Raw genomic sequence first — 19,985 nt, 5'->3', positions numbered from 1 at the left:
GCACGTGCGTACATCCACAATCCCATCCTCTGCCTGTACTAGACATGCTATTACGCTACTTCTAATGCTTCTAATTTGTACGATGAACTAAATCTGAAGTCAATTTTGTAATGTAATGTCTTGTGAATGGGAACTGTTTGTTACCAGGTTGGGGAGGTGATTATAATCAGACTCCCTGATGTGTTCTGCTTAGACAAATGCAGTCCTTTCTAGCAGTAGGTGCATGATGTTGCTGCTCAGTAACTGTTACAGTACTGTTTTATGTGACTGGTTTCCCCAAGAGCTTGGCCCAACACAGGCATTACCTGTGGCTGATTCAGAATGCCATCTCTTTGCTGCCTTCTGTAACCAGCTGGGTGGTGCTCTCTGATGTTTTTCCTGCAGCTGAGTTTCGTAATGTGCTGGTGCTCTTCTCTGTACGTGTGGTCTGGGCAGTACAGGAAAGAGAGATACAGGTAAGCATACACCTGCTTTTTTGAACCACAGGCTTAGGTGAACCCTGACTTGTCTTTGTAGTCTCCACTTAGGTATGCAGCATATTCTGGTTCAAAGGTCATGGCTCACTTTATCGTAAGACTTGTTGAAACCATAAAACTCTTAATCTTGCATGCTTCCTTCCCCTGCCCCAGAAAAAGAAATGGTTCACTAAGCTGTATCCACCTTCTTTCTTGGTCTCTGGAACTGAACTTGCTGCTCTTCGGCAGCAGGCTTGGAGCTCGCAGCATGTAAGCCTTCATTTGAAGGCTAATGTGTGGATTCATAAGGCATTCCTGGAAAAATTAATAGGCTTTTATCTAAAATGTGGCTACGAATGTCTCTTTTATAGGCAATACTAGAGTGTATTTGTAGTCACCCTATGGTTCGTGAAAAGTCTGTGAAATTGCATTTAGAGTATTTCTTTAATTTTTAATTCAGATAGGATAGCATAGAAGCTTCTCAGTTTACATGGTAGCTGATGTAAGAGTGTAAGGATGTATAAGCACGTTGGTAGAAAAACACTGGGAGGTGAAATTGATTGGAGTATGCATTGAATCAGTACAGGTATTCCCAGAAGGGCCTTTCTCAGTGAAATGTTGGTTTTGACCACATGGAATAACTTGTTTAGTTTTAGCATTTGTCACAAGCAGAGACACCTCTAAAGACCAGGAAAAAATTGGTATGCTTTTATTCTGATTAAAATTGTGTATAGGTTTGGATTTGGGTTGGGGGTGGGGGGGTGTCAAGGTCAATAGGGTTTTTTTGTGTTTTGGGTTTTTTGGGGTTTGGTTTTTTGTTTTTTTTTTTATTAGGTGACCTCAGATCCATACCCTTAGGATGTAGCCTTTTGTATCTTCCAGATGAACTTCCAGTTACCTGGGAAAGACATGAAAAGTTTGGTGTCATCTCTGTTTATTAGATACTAGGTAATTTGCGAAGTAGTCACTACCAGTTTTCTGTCTGCTTATCCAGAAGTCAGCTACTAGTTGACAGCCACAGGTAGCAGGTGTGTTGTGTATCTGCTCCTGAATAGCTGCTATTCACAGCCTGGTCTGTCAGCGTGAGGACACAAAATTTGACTTTAATTCATCAAGCTGTGAAATTGTGGTAATTGGAGCTTTGGTGCATGATCTTAATCAGATCTGGATGCAATAAAATTCTATGGTTTCATGAACTGGAGCAATCTCCAATCTTGAGAGTAATAGAGAAGAGAAAGCTTTTGTGATTTTTCCTCTACAGCATTGGTTCACCAAGCCCATTGATTGTCATGGTGCTGCTGCCCCTCCTCTCTCCCCAAACTGCTGCTGGTTCTTGTTTGCTGAGATCTATTGAATGAGTTTGTGGAGTGGTGCTGTAAATAGTATTAGGGTCTAATAAATAATGTTCTGCAAACAATTATATTTCCAACCTGGATCAGTTCAGTGTTGGAGGGACTCTATGCCGAATATCAGATTAGCCTTAGTAGTGCAAGCCAGAGGGTGATGCAGGTAGCTCAAAGTGGGAGTGAGTGGGGCAGGGGCAGTTCCTTTGGCTGACACTGTTCCTGACAAAAACAGTGTATGAACCTGTGGCCTGCATTAAAACTTTAAATTGCCATCATCTGAGCTGCAATGTGGTAAGCAAGTGTTCCTACACCTGTTTCAAATCATGGTAATTTTCTAACTTAAGCCACCACTGTATGCAGTATGTTTTAAAACTACTTCAGTATTAAACCTGGCCTCAAAGTGCTGCAAGTTAGTTATCTGCATCTGGGGTAAGTGCTGTTGCTAAATGAGAAGTTCCTACTGTGTCTTTGTTTCCACACTTGTACCAGTTCTAAAGTCCCTACAACTATGGTGACCAAACTGAGCATTTGCTCTAAGACTTTTTTCTGGATGTCCATGTTGGTGAAAGGTCAGAGGTAGAAATGAGTATCAGGAGGAAGGTGCTGGTGCAGTTTATACTCAGTGGCTACATAGCTGTAGCATAATTGTATCCTAAGGGGAGACTTTCGCTTCTGAAAAATTACTTTCAAGATATTAATGCCAGGCTTGAAATACAGACTTGCTCCAGCACCTGAGATGAGCAGGTGTCGCTTTCCAAGTAATGCAGTGTCTGGTGAGGCCAGCAAGTATGTGTGTGTTTATTGATTCATCAGCTGTTACAGAGGTTAGTACGACTTTGGCTTCCTTTCCCATATGATAGTATGAGTGCCATAGGTGAATAACTGGTTTTATTCTGTCTGCTGGCCCCCACCCCTCATTAATTATTTGGTGTTTTTTGATGTATTTAGCATCAACCTCTTTCCTAGGTGTTGATGTTTCTTTGATGAGAATATTTTTTAAAATACATTTCTTATTATATCTGGCTGTAAGCTGCAATTTGAGTACAGTCTAGAGAAATATGAGCAACATCCTAGATACATACTTGTCCTAGCCCTCTCTTCAGCATGGTGTTGTTATTAATACAGGCATTTATTGAAATGTATTATCTTGGTTTCCTTCTTGTCTTCTAGCTGCTCCCGTGCACGTCTGGCAACATCTTTCATATTATATTTGGATACCAGAGAGTTACAGAATTGTATGCCAATCTTAATCTGTTCAGGTTACCTAATAGGTCGTAGCTTTCTTAAGCCTTGGTGTACTGGCAAAAATAAATCTACTCTGCAAGGAGTAAGACTTGAAACCTTTGATGCTACAGATAGGGGATTTATGTCTTGGAGAATGTTCTTTCACACGTAGCTATTCTATTATAGGGTGGCTATTCTATAACTTTTACGAATACAAATAGCAATTTGCATCTAATGGCTGGCTTTCTGTGTTTTGATACATTGACTTTTGAGATCTGATCTTTAACTTAATTCTTTGAACAAGTAGTCTAGTTAAAACCATGATGTTTCCCCCCCCCAGTGTTGAGTGAGTCATTGACTTGTAGCTGTGAAGTTTTTCTGTAATAGTCACAAGTATTATGTATTACATTAATTGTACTTGAGAGGGATATGCACATGTAGTCAAGCTCTTACCATCTCCTGAAGATACATAAGTAGCAAGATGACTTTTATTGTGGATTTTATGCAGAAAGCCTTGCTTTGTTCTGTGTGCTGACATATATGCAATGTTGAGGCTGCATACAATGACTTTTTGTCTGTGGTGTCATGTCCACCTCGTGGATGAGGACAGTGTTTATGTCAGCATCTTTAGGCTAATGGCTATGGAGACACATAGGTTATGCTTGTTTTGTTACAGTAATATAGGCTTCCAAAGTTGAATCTATTCTGAGATTTTCCAGTTACTTTTCCAGTTCTCATAATCCTGAGAATACATTGTTTAGATTAATAAAACTATTCATTTCTATTTTGGTTTTTCCTGTAGTGTACCTGGGAAACCTCACTGGTTTTTTTTTTATTTGTGCCTACCTAGTTCTTGGTGAAGGGGAAAGGCATTTTTTTCATTTTGGTCAGCCTGGATGTAAGCAATGCTCTCTATGCAGCTTTGCAAGCTAAAGAACGTTAATGAGATGTTAGATTAAACTGCACTGAATTGGTAACTGTGACTTTGGTTGTATCAACAACTTAGCAGTCTCGTATATAGAGACCGACAGTATTCATCGGTAATGGCTGAACCTAGCTGGAAGTACTTTGAGCTGAGCAGGGGGGATGCAGAGCTTATAGCTGATCGGAGTGCCAGGGACTACTCTGAAATGGTTATCTGTCATTTCTTGGATGAATGTCTTACAACTGCCTCTCTTTAAATTTTTACTATAGGTAAATCAAATTGTGCACAATGGAGGATTATACAAAAGGCCATTCAATGAAGCTTTTGAAGAAACGCCGATGCTGGTTGCTGTGCTGACCTACGTAGGCTATGGTGTTCTCACTCTCTTTGGATATCTGCGAGATTTCATGCGGCAGTGGAAGATTGAGAAGTGTCAAAATGCAACAGAAAGAGCAGAACAAAAGGTAACCACTGGGAAATAATGGTCAGTGGGAAATTATGTGGCTGAGGCTATAGCTTGAGTGTTTCTCTAGGGACCAGTGTTGTTCAAAGTTTTATGCTGTTTTCCTTGTCTTCTGAATGCCCCAGATACTGCTGTGTCATTAAACAAAGTAACATTTCTTTTAATTGGGTTATTTTTTTGGCGGAGCAGTTCCCTCATCTGGTTCACTGCAAAGGTGCATCAATAGTTTTATCAACATACTGAGATGCTTCAGCTGCAGAAACAAGGATTTAGGGTAGAGAGACTACATATGCCAGCATCAGCAGCTAAAGAAATGCTTATCAAAGGGTCTGGTTTGAGTTTGATGGCACTGGGAGGCTTTCTGATGCTGCTCTGGTGGCTGTGTTTTGATTTGGAAGCATGCTATTAATTCTGTTTAGCCTAAGCAGCTGCAAAGAAAAGCTTGTGGATGAGAACCTGAGCACAAGCTGGATGACTGTAAATTCATCTGGAGTCCAGACTACTAGCAGGTTAGCTGGTGACTATTCTGAGGTACTGACTCCAGACTCACTGATAGCAATTAAAAAGAATTAATTCATAATAAGACCTATTCACAAAAGCTTCTGTTACCAGGTGAAAAGTCTGGCTTGTTTCAACAGTTAGTCTGGAATAGATAATCCTTATTTTGAGTAGTTATAAAATATTTTTAGAGGCTTTTGTTCCCCACAGGAATTAATTACTGTTAAGAAAGCTAATGTTTAAACTTGCAGTTTGCAAGCTATTTTCTGCTAACTCTTAGCGTGAGCCCTCTTAGCACAGTGTGAATACTGGTGAGCTTTGCTCCAAAGGTAGAGTGAATTGGCTTACTCTTGCTGATCAGGGTTCTGTTTTTCTCAACTGATTTGGGGAGCCAATCTGGTTTATAAAATGTTAAGGGAGTTTGTTTTCCAGCTGCTGGTTTCTGTCTCTCTGTGCAGCCACACAAGCACTTGGCTAGCAGAAAATAGGGGAGGTGGGAGGGACATCTCACTAATGCAAACAAATCATCAAGGATGGGATGGGGGAAGAAAAAAAAAGGAGTGCTTCCTTGGAGGCTATTTTTGGAGGCAGCACTGGAGTGAAGTGCATGTCATCTTACGTTAGATAAGCTAAGATGCAGTAAACTAACCAGTGCCTAAAATTACTTCACAGTAGCTTCTTTGAGTGAGCGTTGTGAGGTAGAACTAAGCTGATTCATAGCAAGGTGCTTAATTCCAAAACAGAAACATCCTCATAGGAGTTTAATGAGTAATAGGTATTTCATATTGGTTAAAAGTACAGGAGTTTAAACTTCTGGAATCTGGAAGTAAAAATCTCGGGTCCCTTTTAACAGTTACAATATCTGAATAAGGATTGCTGGTTAAATCTCAACTTGAAACTTGATGTGTTCATTAATGTTATTTGAGCTACTCTGGTTTATGTCACCTGAGAACATGACACCCTTGTATTTTTCTGTGTATGAACTAGAAGTTGGTACAGGAGAGAACAGTCAAACACTTGCAGAAACCTACCAAGACATTAGAATAAAGGTTTAAATATTGGTCTATACTCATGGTACCTGAGGATTATAAAGCAGTAACTGAAGTGTTGGTGTAGTTACTCTATACTGTAGTTGTTATTTCTGTTGCACAGTTTTTGTGAAATGTATGTTCTGTTACCAGTATATAAGATGCAAGACTGCTTACAGTAGTCCTCTTCTGTGGGAGCAGTCATGACACTTACGTGAGAGTGTACAAAAGGAGGACCTTAGGCAGTAGGTCTAATTTGGGAATACATTATTGATATTAGGCTCTCAGTAAAGGTCATCACAAAGGACATTGAAGCACAGGGTTTGTTAGTAACTGATTATCCTAGTTCTGAAAGAAACTTAGCCTTGAAATTTTTTATAAATTAACTTAGCATTGCATCTTACCCTGAAAGACATTCACTTAAGAAGTATACTTCCCAGACAGATTAATTGAAACCCTTTGAGTTTGTATGTTGGTCATGGCTTGCAGGGAAGAGAGGCATGTATTCTGTTTTTGTTTGTGCATATGATGACTGTGGATGGAGCTAGTAACAAGAGCCGGTGAATATTGCGTAAGAATGAAAAATATGAAATCCTGTTTAAAAAAGTTTTGGTGATGAAGAAGTCTCAGCCTAGTATACCTCCCCAAATCACATTTCTAGTGCTTAGGTTGGAATAGCTGTTTCTGATATTGGACAAATAGAAAAGCGATCATGTGATGTCTAGAATATATAGTACTTATCCTCACATTTTGCTGCTTTAAGCTTTGTTTGCCTGCAAATGAATTGATGAGAGCACATTGCAGCGTATCTAGTGTGGGAGCCAGGTTTTATTCTTGTGTGGGTGGGGTTGCTCAATGACTTGTTTTGAAAATTTCTCATGATTTTCAAATATTTGAATCTATCAAGCTGCTGGCTGACAGCCCAATCATCTTTTGGTAAGGGGAATGCAGCTACTAGTCTGCAGAAAAGGCTCGGAACTTGCACTTTTTTTTTTTTTTAATTAATACATGCACATCAAAGGAGCCCTGCAGTTATCCTGGGGCAGTCTCTGGCAGATTTGTGACCTCTGTGTGGAAAGTAACGTTTTTATTATTTAAATTCTAAAGAGCCAACTAGATGATTATGATTTTCTTAAGTATCAAGCAAAAGGGTTAGCTTTAACTTTTTGAAATAGCTCATAATTGCTTAGGTGAAAAGCTCAAAGCAAAGGCAGTAGGAGTAGCTGTGTAGCTGAACAGTGTGATGACCTGCTTTGTGAGCAAAACAAAATTATGTAGTGCAAGGAAGTATTTCATGAAGGGCTGAATGAACTTGTCCTGAAAGTCATGGAATTGAAGTATGTGGATTTTCTGTGGTGAGTTTCTGCAGGTGATCGCAGTTAAAAGCATAATGTAAACTTAGGCCCAAAATGTATTAATAAAAGCAAACACCAAAAAAGTCACCTTCAGTTTTTGTGTGTTTTGGAGGGCAATTTATTTTAGTAGAGCAAATCATTCCTTAAATTGTCACTTAATATTTTAGTCTTAGAACATACATCAGAACTATAAACTGAAAGGAAGTTGTGCAAAGCATTTGACGCTGTCCCACATGACATCCTTGTCTCTATATTAGAGAGACATAGATTTGATGGATGGACCATTCAGTGGATAAGGACTTGGCTGGCTGGTTGCACTCAAAGAGCTGCAGTGAGCAGGTTGATATCCAAGTGGAGAGCAGTAATGAATGGCGTTCCTCAGGGGTTGGTATTCGGGCCGGCACTGTTGCTGGTGGCATGAACAGTGGGATTTTGTGCACCCTCAGCACGTTTGCCACTGACACCAGGCTGTGTGGTGCGGTTGACATGCTGGAAGGAAGGAATGCCATCCAGAGGGACCTTGACAGGCTTGAGAGGTGGGCCTGTGCGAACCTCCTGAAGTTCAACAAGGCCAAGTGCAAGGTCCTGCACTTGGGTCGGGGCAACGACAAGCACAAACACAGGCTGGGCAATGAGTGGATTGAGAGCAGCCCTGCGGAGAAGGACTTGGGGGTGTTGATTGACGAGAAGCTCAACATGAGCCAGCAATGTGCATTTGCAGCCGAGAAAGCTAATCGCATCCTGGGCTGCATCAAAAGAAGTGTGACCAGCAGGTCGAGGGAGGTGGTTCTCCCCCTCTACTCTGCTCTCGTGAGACCCCACCTGGAGTACTGTGTTCAGCTCTGGGGCCCCCAACATAAGAAGGTCATGGACCTGTTGAAGCAAGTCCAGAGGAGGGCCACAAAGATAATCAGAAGGCTGGAGAACCTCCCCTATGAGGATAGGCTGAAAGGGTTAAGGTTGTTTAGCCTGGAGAAGAGAAGGCTCCAGGGACACCTTATAGCAGCCTTCCAGTACCTAAAGGGGGCCTACAAGAAAGCTGGAGAGGGACTTTTTTACAAGGCCGTGTAGTGATAGGACAAGGGGTAATGGCTTTAAACTGAAAGAGGGTAGATTTAGATTAGAGGTAAGGAAGAAATTCTTTACTGTGAGGGTGGTGAGGCACTGGAACAGGTTGCCCTGAGAGGCTGTGGATGCCCCCTCCCTGGAAGTGTTCAAGGCCAGGTTGAATGGGGCTTTGAGCAACCTGGTCTAGTGGAAGGTGTTCCTGCCCATGGCAGGGGCGTTGGAACTAGATGATCTTTAAGGTCTCTTCCAACCCAAACCATTCTGTGATATAAAAGTGACCAAACTAATTTAAAGAGCAGGCTTTCCAACAGGTCTATACTGGGACTCTCTGACTGTGGGTAAATTCCTTGGAATTTATTAGAGCCTTGCATTGAGATTTAATGATTCCAGGAAAACCTAATATTCGCTTGCCATTGGAACACAAAAGGGTGAAGAGGGACAGGCTTTGCTAGTACTGATTTCCAGGAAATAGTCTCTTTGTTTAAAATATGCGCAGCTGGACTTTTCCTGGAAACCAGCGTGGTGAGCACATCCTCTCTGAAGCATTATCAGTCTGTTTTAGGCGTGGCTAAGCAGCAAGATTAACAATTCTGAATTACCCTGGAATCAATTTATGCATACCCAATTTAATGTAATGTCTGGTCATACAATGTAGTTAAGTCTGCAAAATACTGTAGGATTTTATAGGCAGGATGAAAATAACTTTTCATTTGCCTGTTGATTACTTTGTACGTTTTGTATACGGGGCCAACTGTGCAAATGGGGTGGGTAACTCTAACATACCTTTTCATGCTCAGTAGCTTGTCCAGTCAGAACATATTTCTAGCATCTGGGGTTTTCAAACATTTGTTAACATGCATCCAGCTGTAGGAGTATCTCAGGGGCAGTAAACTGGAGTCTTTTGCTCGGTGTTGTCTTAGCACCTGTAGAGCTCATCAGAGCCTTCCTGATGGCATAAAGGCTACTCATGGTTATTGCTCCACTTTTTCTTGACTCATGTAGCAGTGAGATGGAACTAGTCTTTCTTCTTCCTTTTAGAAACCTGAAATTTGTTGCAATTGACTACTTGATTTCCATTCAGAGTCTTTTTTGTATTATCAGGGAATGCATTATGTGAATTGCAGGTAAGCCCTGCTGGTGCTCATGGCACCATTTGTTAGCTTAGGTGCAACGCTGTGAAAACTTGACTCTGAAAGCAGCATAATCACTGTATTTCCATGTCTTTGTGCCCCAAGCTAATGGTTACAAAGCTCTCGTTATGACCTTCACTTGTTGTAGTATTAATTTACAGTATGATGAAATCTTGGATTCCCAAATCACCTATGCTAAGGTGCTGCAGCCCAAGGGAGAATTTTATTCTTCCCATGTTTCACTCTTTCTTGAAATTGCTGTGCCTTTCAGGCTTCTGGGAGACCATTAGTACTTAGATTTCTTCATTGGGTATCACCTTATTAATAGGGGATGTGTTCTAGGCTTAAAGTGACAGGAATGGAGCTGTTCAGAATTTCTTAGCTCCATGTTCATATGAATTCAAATGAAAGAACATGCGGCTTTTGCTCCCTCTTTTGAAAACAGTGTAACCTTTGCAGTTGTTTGACTGTGGTTACTCTTAAGATTGCTCAAAAAATCAACTCACTCCTAGAATATTTTTCCTCAAAATGAAGTTGTTCAGTCTTGGGCGGATATTCTTGGGGTCTGTTATGGCTAGAGTGTTGGATCTGAAATAAGATGAGAAGTTAATGGAAAAATAACAATAAGCTCTGAAGGCCATTTAAAGGGGACAGTGATTGCTTCCAGCAGTATGATGCTGTTCCAGCACAGCACTGTGGCTGCACGTGCCAAAAATTTGAAATAGTATGGATTGATAGAATTTGTCCCACCCCCCTCCCCAAATGATTTTTTTGTGGTTCAGAGATTGAAAAAATTTCATTTCCATGAAGAACTCAAGTGGTCTTTTTGGTGTACTGTCCTCTCTAATCTCTCATCTGAAATGCCACACTGTAGAAAGATGGGGGTGGGGGGAACAAACAAACAAAAAACCCAGCCCCCAAACCAACCATGCCAATCATCTGGTCCTGTATGCCAGCTGCAAAAGAGGACTCTTGAACTCCGTAAGTCAGTACCAATTTATAAAGACAAGATATCCCTACCATTTCTCTTTGGTCATGAGAATGTCTTGGTGGGGTCATGATAACTCTTGGTGGGATTAGGATTACTGAGGAAATAGACAATCCAGTTTTGATTTATGCCAAAATAACACTTCATGCCTGTCCTATTCCAAGGAACTTTCTCATAAGAGCTAGCTGAGGGTGGTTTATTGGGGGGGGAGAGGAAGCAGGACAGACAAAGGGGCTAGCATTAAGTTGATGCCTCACTTAGAGCACTTTGCTATAATCTTACAGCTTGGTACCCCCAAAAACTAAGGCTGGTGTCATGTATTAGACCTTAATTCCCTTACCCATAATTTGTTTCTTGAATTCTTGTTGACTTTTAAGACACCTTTTTTCCTTGTCATAATCCATTATGTTCAGAGAACTTCTCTACTTCACAGTTAAATCACTTTAAACTTAGTTATACTGTTGGTTTGTAAGATCATACTTGTATTATATATTTTGGTGGTGTCAAGTTGTGCGTGATTGTCTTTATCTCACCAGTTGAGCTTGTTACTCTTCCTGCTTTGTCAGCTTGGGTTTCAAAATAAAACATGTTCTATCTGTTCAGTAATATGAGGTGAGATTGGACTGTTCAGCCCAGGCATACCTGCTTGAGTTGTTATAATGACTCATTTTCAGCCTCCGCTCCTAGCCAAAAACCTTGGCTAAAATCTCAGTTGTTTCCTGGGTCACATAGTTAGTGTGCTTGACTAACTACTGCAAAACTGAATTCTCATGCAAAGATGGTGAAGAGGATCAGTTTGTTAGTGATTCAGCCTTGAAACCTACTTTCTGCCTGGAACAACGTGAGACTGAAGTTGAGGAAGGATAGAGCTGTGTAGCTACTTCAGAAAACTAATGATTTTCTAGGGGATTGCAGCTTTGTATTAGCTGCCCTACCACCTCGTTAACGTCTCTTGACAAAGAGCCCTCAGAGAAGACCTGGCAGATGTGAAGTAATGCAAAACTATACTTAAGTAGAGGAAGATGGAAGAAATAATTGCCCTTCCGTGCATCTTACCTCATAGAAATCTTGTTCCCACTGTCTTGTCTTTGCTGAGAAAGGACATACTTGTGATTCCCTGGAGGATTGATCACTGGCTACATTTGGGTTGTTTTCCCAATGATGAAAATTGATATCTTTGCCTTTTTGGCATGTCATTATACACAGGCAAATCAGAAGGGGGCTTAAGTGCAACTATGCCTACTTAGAAGTTGGCACTTTGGGGCTCCATGTTTCCTATGCAGCTGCTGGTAAGAGGATGCAAAGGGGTGGACCTAGATGGTTCTTTTACTCCAAACCGAAAGGATGAAGTTGTTAAGTGGCATAAATGCTCCCAGTTTTGCTTCAGTGGTACAAATGTTAGGCACCATAATATTAGGTCAGACAGATAGTCTGTCTTGCTTATCCTGTCACCAAAAATAAAATGCTCCCTCACCATGTTTGCATTTATTTCTGTTGTGAAAAACAGGAAGAAATGCTATGCTGGCTCTTACCTTTGTCATAAATTCTAGTTTTTCCTTTGGTAGATTATTAAAAAAGGTTTGGGTGTTTTGTTTTGTTTTGTTTTTTTTTCCAACAGCAGCAAATGAATTATGCATTCTTACCACTACTGAATGTCAAACTTCCTTTTAATTGAATAGTAATAAGGAAATCTCATGACTTTGAAGCATTTTAAGTAGGCCAGAATAAAATGTTCTTGAGTGCTCAGATATCCTTGCTGTCACAGTTAGTTTGACATTCTTGTGTGTTATCCATTCAAGACAGTCACTTACTTTTCCTGAAGAACGTTAGAAGGGAAGCTAGAATTCAGGAAATGCTCGCGCGAAGAAATCCCGTGGGACTTAAGTGCCGAGAAGCTGTGCAGAAGAGAGGTGCCATAATGTAGCTTACTAGCTTGGATTCAGAACAAAAACTTGTGGAAAGTTCTAACAGTAACCTCTATAATAATGCTAGCGCTGCTATATTAAATGCATTTCTTATGTACAGAATGAAATACAGCAGAGTACCTCAGTTTTCAAATTCTTTGTGTGTTCAGTAGAGCAATGCATAGTGTTTGCTGCCAAAAAGCAATTACATGTTCCCTTGCTCTGCTTAACTCTGAAGGCTGAATACAAATCTCCTGCAAAGATTATATGCGCGTGCATTTCACGAAGGGGATTATTGTGTGTTTCAAGAGAGATGCTCTCCTCCACTACCCAGCAAGAGCTGGAAAGAGAGCCAAGATGATTTCAAGTCCCGTTTGAGTTCAGAGAACACCATCTCGTTGTGTCATTAGGAGCTCCCAATTCAGTTTCTGTGTTGCTTTCAGCACTCCCTTTCCTGTATGTTAGAATTCTTTGGGGCTTTCTAACTTGAAGTGTAACCTAATGCCATGATTGTTTTTTCTAGTTGTGGTTGATGGCTTTTAGGTTCTATGAGCTACTTAAGTTAGATACAAATAAGCACCTACTGTTGAGGAAATCTTGGGGGTGTGGTAGATTTGCAGGTTGAAAAAGTTACCATCTAGCAGATGGATTTTGCACTAGCAAATTAATCTCTTCAGTTCTGTTGCTGTCTCACCTTCAAATAATTTTGCACTGACACAGGTTTCCAGGGTTAAAAACACTTTGGGTGGAATTGGTTTCAGGGCTTGAGATGAAGAACTCTCTAACTTTTTCTTGAGTTTTCTTGATTATTTTTTTAAATTTATTTTTAAATTACACCCGAATGACAGAAACAGCTTATTCCTAGTTTGCTGTAATATATATTTATTTTCCTTTTACTTTGAGTGCTTTTGATGTGTTTCAGGACTTTGTCCCATTGTACCAGGACTTTGAAAATTTCTACAACAGAAACCTCTACACACGCATTCGGGACAGCTGGAACCGTCCGATCTGTAGTGTGCCAGGGGCCAAAGTGGACATGATGGAGAGAGTTTCCCATGACTATAACTGGACGTTCACGTGAGTCAAAATTGAAGACAAGGCTTCCCACAACTATCTTTAAGTAGTGGGTCTATAAGAGCAAGTTGCAGGCTGTGAGGTTAAAGATGCAGTGAATTGTGTTTGTTTTGAGCTTTCCAGCAGATTGAATCGATGAATTCTGCTCTTTTGAAATGCATCTGGCCAAGGTGATTTTTTTTGTGTAATCTTTTGGCTGCTTAGTAAGGCTGCTGACTGTGTTAATATTTCATGGGTGTGCACCTATAATAAAATCAATACTTCTCTGTGTGTGATGACCAGAACCTAGAGTAGATACTTCGGATTGCAGTGCTACTTGTGACTTTGTGTTGATTTAGAATCAGTCCTGACACTTGAAGTAAACGTTGCTGCCTGAAAATGAATTTAACAGGATTGTCTTGAGTCAGAACTGAAGTAGTCTGCAGAAACAAAATCAGAAATGCAAGGACAAGGATTTTTACGAATTGGAAATGACATATAACAAGTTTGATGTGAAGAGTTTTGCAGCACAGTACTTTATGAAACTAGTCATGTCTCTCCTCAGCTTTCAAGGGCAAAATAATTAAAACTTTTTTTCTGCTAAACTTCCTTAATCTCCTTGTCACGTATTGTTAGCACAGCAGGGCCAGATGCGTTTCCTTTCTGTGGTTAGAGGATATCCTGCTTGGGGGGGCTGCCAAGTTAATTGATCTAGGGATCTTATTTTGTAATTGAAAATGAAGTTGTATGTTTCTGGGATGGAGGGGGGACATGTCAGAGGAACAACAAACAGTTTGAGAAGCCTCAAGCAATTTTAGATATGATAGTAAAGTTACCTTTTAATGTAAACTCTTTTGGGAGCTAGTTTGAGACTAAGATAGGGAAAGCTTTTTCATTGATCGTTTCAGTTTGATGATGAGGGGCAGTATTGAAATAATTTAATGGTTGGTTGTATTGATTTTTAACATTTCAGTGTATATTCTAGGAAACAAATAATAATCTTCGGGTGTAGTTAATTTTTTTTAATTGTGGGTGTCCTAACTTGTGGTGTTTTTAAAACATAGGTACACAGGGAGAGTGATAAAGGACATTATTAATATGGGTTCCTACAACTACCTTGGATTTGCACAGAAGGCAGGGACTTGCCAAGAAGCAGCAGCTGAAGTTCTGTCCCAGTATGGAGCTGGGGTGTGCAGCACTAGGCAGGAGATGGGTAAGTTGGAGCAAGATAGAATTTTCCCCAAATGTATGTTTCAAAGTCTTTAATCTGATCACAGGTCTTTGAAACATTACTTGTTCCAGCTTTTGAACTTTGGACTAATCAATAATGAAGCTTTTACTTTAGTGGAGACAAGTTGACTTGTTGGGTTTAGTTTACATGGCACAGTAGTTGGCTCACTTATGTTTTCATATTTTTTTTTCAGTGTTCCCTTTATGGGCCTTTAAATAAAGAGTAGCCTGGTTGGTGGAAATTCTTCTCATAGAATATAGCAATATTGAAAGCTTCTCCTCATTCTGAATTTCTTATTTGTTTTATGTGCAGGAAACTTGGACAAGCATGAGGAGCTGGAAGAGCTAGTTGCCAGGTTCCTAGGTGTGGAATCTGCAATGGCATATGGAATGGGGTTTGCAACCAACTCTATGAACATTCCTGCCTTAGTTGGCAAGGTATGGCTTAAGTCACTAGCAAAACCTTATCTAACAAAGATTCAGCTGGTTGGGTTTTCTAAAAGCTGCTTGTTTGGTTTTGTTTTTCTTCAGTGGCAACTACTGCAGATATTCTCTATGGAAACTATAGGTCACGGTATGCATCTCTAACCTTTTCAAAAATCTTTTTGGGAAACAGCATACATGAGACCAGTAGCAGTCCAGATCTTGTCCTCTTTCTGGGAGAGAGCCTAGCATGTTAAGGCTTGCTTCCTCAGGCTACTGATGGTGGCTGATTAACAGGCTGATTGCCTGAAGGTATTTTGATTCTCTTGAGACACTAAGAAGTGACTGTGTCAGTGAGACACAGAGATAAGCTGAATTGCATGTTGGTACACATGGAATTTATTGTCTTTGAGCAGTAGCTGAAAAATACTACCTCTGAAGGAGCAAAATCCTAGTAGAAAAGCTATTTGAGACAAACAAGGTAAAATGTAAAGACTCATGATGTCTACTGTGTGCCCCATAAAACAGTATACAATGCAGCCTGAGTATGCTGCATCTCAGACTATGTTTTTTTCGTTATTGGAAAATTAAATAGAAGAGAGCTCTTTGTTTGCATCTTCTGATGCAAAATACACGTTCTCGAAGCTCCTACTTAGAGTAAAATAATGCAAGTACTGGAACTGTTTCCTCTTTCTGAAAATGATTCACTGTTAGCCTAATACTACTAGGCTGTTGGAATTCTATGTCCCTGTGTAGTGAATTATTTTCCCTTTATTCCATTTATTTATTTTTCCACTTCCTGAGACCACTTTGTAAATTCTTCCAGTTATCATATCTACAGTATAAAATTGTTGCCTTATTCTTCCCGGCAACTTTTCCTCCTGGTGAATCTCTTCTTGACTAGCTGTTGTGTTTTCCTGCATGCTATTTCAATTGTAACAATGAAGCAGCACTGTCTACCTATGCCTCTTTTCTTTTGGTCTATTAAGTTTTAAATATCAGATGCTTTCCATAATGAAAGACATTTTTGAGTCTGATGCCAGAGAGAAATTCAGTGTTTCAAATCTAGTCTTTCTGGAGTCAAATACTCTGCAGTGCTATGATTTTGAGCAACATGTTACTTCTGACATATCTTACTTGCATTTTTCTGCTCGTCGTCTTCCACATCGCTCCAGTTTTCTCTTCAACAGAAAAATTATTTCTGTGAGACCCACTGTATATCTTTAATACCTTATGAGAATAACCTTGAGACACCGTACTCAGCTCCTTAGTTTTCACTTTGAACTTTAACAGTTTTTACAACCATTGAGAGAATCTCAACAGTAAATTCCAAGGCATGTCACTTACCTGTTTTCATGTGCATAACTTGCACATTTATTAAACCAACTCTTCGTAAATGGATACAGCAGTCTGTAATGTGTTAGTAATGAGCATACTTAGGTTTTGTGCACTTCAAATAAAGGTAGTAAGAAGCTTCTGTCTCATAATGCTAGAAGTACCCTTATACTCAGGTGAATACTCCAAACAGAAAATGCTCTCTTCTGAAGAAAAGAATTCTTGTGAAATGAACCATTTCACAGTTCAGAATGTTCACTAAATGCTTTTTTTGGCTGCCTGAAGTTGCTTCTCACTGCACTTTTGATTTCTTGATTGTCCGCAAATAACGACTCAAATCCTGAATTCTGGCACCACCCAGTACACAATTGGCTGTGTGTGCACAGCCTGTTTGGCAATGCTTTGATAGTGTCCTCAGTAAAGCCCAGAGACTCCTCATGCTTGATTAAACTCTTGGGCTCTCTCCTTTTTTGTTGTTGTTGTCTCCTTTTTTTTTTTTTTTTTTTTTTTTTTTGTGTGTTTTGTAAACTACTTTTTGTGTCTCTCTGTATGTCCTACACACATTTTCAGGCACAAAGCTGCCTGTAACATGAATTTTTGGAGGTTTGACAAATATAATCAGTAATGGCATTTGCATTTGGCCAGAAGGAGTTTCTTTGACAGTCACTGATATGATTTGAAGCTAATTATTATTTACATCATATCTGGGCACCTATAATGCAACTTAATTAGCTTAAGATACAAACCACTGCAATAAAGTTAATCGCATGTATGTAATACTGGACCACCTGTTCTGGTTTTGCTCTGTGAACCCTTAAGCATTTGATTTATGTTGCTACTGAATCCTCTTTTAATAGCAACAAATATGACTTGACTATCCTAGGGTCCAACTCTACCCCATAGTCTGATCAGCACTGGTCAGCAAAAGGAATTCAAAAGCTTCATCAGCATTACCTAGTTGATCTCTGTTCACTATGGCTTGTTAACAGCAGCTTCTACAAAGAAGATGCTGAAAACAGGTATAGTTGGTGTACACTGAAAGTTGTATTTCAGCACTGTTGAAGCATTGCTAAAAACAGGTCTTTCTGTACCTGGCAGTTTTTAGCAGGAGAGACCTACTGTTGACAGCCAAGTTGTTGGCTGCCTAGTACAGTCACTGCCATGTATGCTGAGTCTAGACCACAGATAATGTGAGATTGGAGGATTATGTAGTCAGAAGTTGTTAGACCATTTGAGGCTAAGCTAGATGCTGAAACTTGCCTGTTTTGGAGTAAGTGTCATTAATGTAGTTACGGTAACTAGCTAATAACAGCATTCTGTACTGCCTTTAGCACAGAGCTTTTTGTCATAGCTCTGGACTTACCGAGACTAGATAATGGAATTAGAGCAATGGTGCTTGAAGGATTTTTTTTGGTTGTAAGAAAACAAATTAATTTCCATGTATAGTTAGTTTGTGAAATTAAGTGCTCAGGACTGAATTACGCAATTCATGTGTGCAGCACTGGTAAAATGTGGCATTCACTTCAGTTTCTGTGTCTGCCTTGTAGGATGCATTAGTAAGTCTGATCTTCACTGGAATATGTTTGTCTTGATACCAGTAGTGTGATCTCCAAATAGTGTTAGTCTTCTCCTGGATATTCTCTCACATGTAAGTTTGCTGATAAATGCAACTGAAGTCTTATCATTGTAGTAGCAGCACTCAGTTTTACATATTATCATCAGTGATTGCTGTACCGTACCACTGGCTTCTCTGATCCTTTGCCCTCTCTCTAGTGGCAGACAATACTAGACTCTACTTCTTCTTCAGTTCTAAATTAATTTATTTTGTCTAATTGAATGCCCTCTTCTGTTACAGGGGGGTGAAAAGAGGCTGCTCGTTGATTTGTTAAATCTGCTTTCTCTACCAAAAGCTTGTACTTGTTTTTATGGAGAAGCTCCTTGTAGGCTATTAATCTCTTATTCGTCTTTTTTTAATCTATCGCTTTTTCAACTTCCTAACACTTAAGAAGGATAGTAGTACTGGATTATTATCTTCGGGTTTTGATACAGTAGTGCTTAACAGCAATGGCCTCTGACATAGTATACATACGCCTTGTTTGGTATAGTAGTTCTAAAAAGCAAACGCTAGTTGGAGTTTCCCATGCTTCTTATGCCAAAGTTTCTGAAATATGCAGTGTGAATCCTTGTAACAGCAGTTTGAACACTTGATTTAGTGCAGTTTCTGGGGAAAACCAGTCTCGAGCTTTCCCAGGATGTAGAATATTTCTAGGTACATCGCAATTCTAGTGCAAAATTTCCTTTATTGTGGAGAAAATACGTTTATTGTCTGTGCCACCTCCTTGTGTAACTGCAGGTAATGCTTTTCGCAGTCCCTTCTAGTAACTCTCCTTGCAGAGAAGAAATGTTCTTGACTCTTCCCTCCACCGGTTGTTAATAGAGAAACATAGAATGAGGATGTGTTTAGCGTCTAATCTTCAGCATCTTGACATGCTTTCCGGATTTCTAACTTAGTCACTTCTAGAGTTGCAGCACATTTGCATAGTAATTGGAGTGGGCCAAGGTTATTTAGAAATATTATTGCTCTCTTACGAACTAATCCCCCAATATGCGTTCCTGTAGTCCACAGCGATAACACTGTGACTGAACGTTCAGCATATCAGCTATTGGCCTGCAATCATTGCTGCTTTCAAAACAGATGTATCCTGTTTTGATGTTTCTCCAAGGATATACCTTCCCTTTTTTGAAAAAGGAAACAAATTCAATGTAATATTTAATGGCTTCAGAAGACTTTGCAATTTCACTCTGCAATTTTGTTTTCCACTTCCTGTCTCTTGTATGTTACCTCCATCTATGAAATACTCAATTGTTCTGTTCATTAAAGAAAATTAGTCCCTTTGGTACCACTGAGCACACACGGGATTAGTCAGTGGTTACCTCCTAATGCAAGAAATAGTGCAACTTTGATAAGGTCTGTAATCTAGGACTTTGGTGGCCTGTTTCCTAGCACCACTGTAGAGTTACTGAGTGAACTGCGGTAAGCTGCTCTTCTCTGTTTTGCCTGGCTGCATAGGAGGATGAGTACTAATCATCAACATGAGATATTCAGGCAGATGCAGCTTCAGAACTTCTGGGAAAAGTGAAACTAAAGTGGTTCTTTCAGTTAACAGCAGTTGTGTATTTTTATTTGCTATACTAAGGCTGCCAATTGTTTCTTAGCAAGTCTTGCCTGGACTAGCTGCATTTATGTTGGAAATGCGCTTTTTTTTTTTTCCTTCCCTTAAATGATCTCCAAGCAGTTCAGAGCTGAAAGGTGTTACATGCTTGGCTGTGAAATGTAACCTTTTCAATATCTTCCTTTTTCCCCTTCTAATTCAGGGCTGTCTGATTTTGAGTGATGAACTGAATCATGCATCACTGGTGCTTGGAGCAAGACTGTCAGGAGCAACTATTCGAATCTTTAAGCACAACAGTAAGTATCAGATGGTGGACTCTGCTTTTCTGCAGATGCTATAGATCAGATACAATCTCTTCTGTCTTCTAATAGTTGGAGATTCAATTTC

The 19,985-nt window shown here is 39.9% G+C and overlaps 1 protein-coding gene across 1 annotated transcript in view; it reads left to right on the top strand.

The window, feature by feature from the left end:
- The first annotated feature begins 4,223 nt into the window (after positions 1 to 4,223).
- The window catches only part of SPTLC2 (serine palmitoyltransferase, long chain base subunit 2), a 65,696-nt gene continuing 49,934 nt past the window's right edge, over positions 4,224 to 19,985 (top strand). Inside the window, exons 1-5 of the mRNA XM_010583771.1 lie at positions 4,224 to 4,414; positions 13,307 to 13,461; positions 14,502 to 14,650; positions 14,981 to 15,105; positions 19,801 to 19,894. Of these exons, the coding sequence (XP_010582073.1) occupies positions 4,289 to 4,414; positions 13,307 to 13,461; positions 14,502 to 14,650; positions 14,981 to 15,105; positions 19,801 to 19,894 (649 nt within the window). The 5' untranslated portion in view covers positions 4,224 to 4,288. The remainder of the gene's footprint in view (positions 4,415 to 13,306; positions 13,462 to 14,501; positions 14,651 to 14,980; positions 15,106 to 19,800; positions 19,895 to 19,985) is intronic.

The sequence above is a fragment of the Haliaeetus leucocephalus genome, unplaced genomic scaffold (assembly GCF_000737465.1).
Source record: "Haliaeetus leucocephalus isolate CR32 unplaced genomic scaffold, Haliaeetus_leucocephalus-4.0 Scaffold932, whole genome shotgun sequence".
NCBI lineage: Eukaryota > Metazoa > Chordata > Aves > Accipitriformes > Accipitridae > Haliaeetus > Haliaeetus leucocephalus.
Note: the sequence above shows the minus strand (reverse complement) of the source record. Positions and strands in the feature narration are given on the sequence as shown.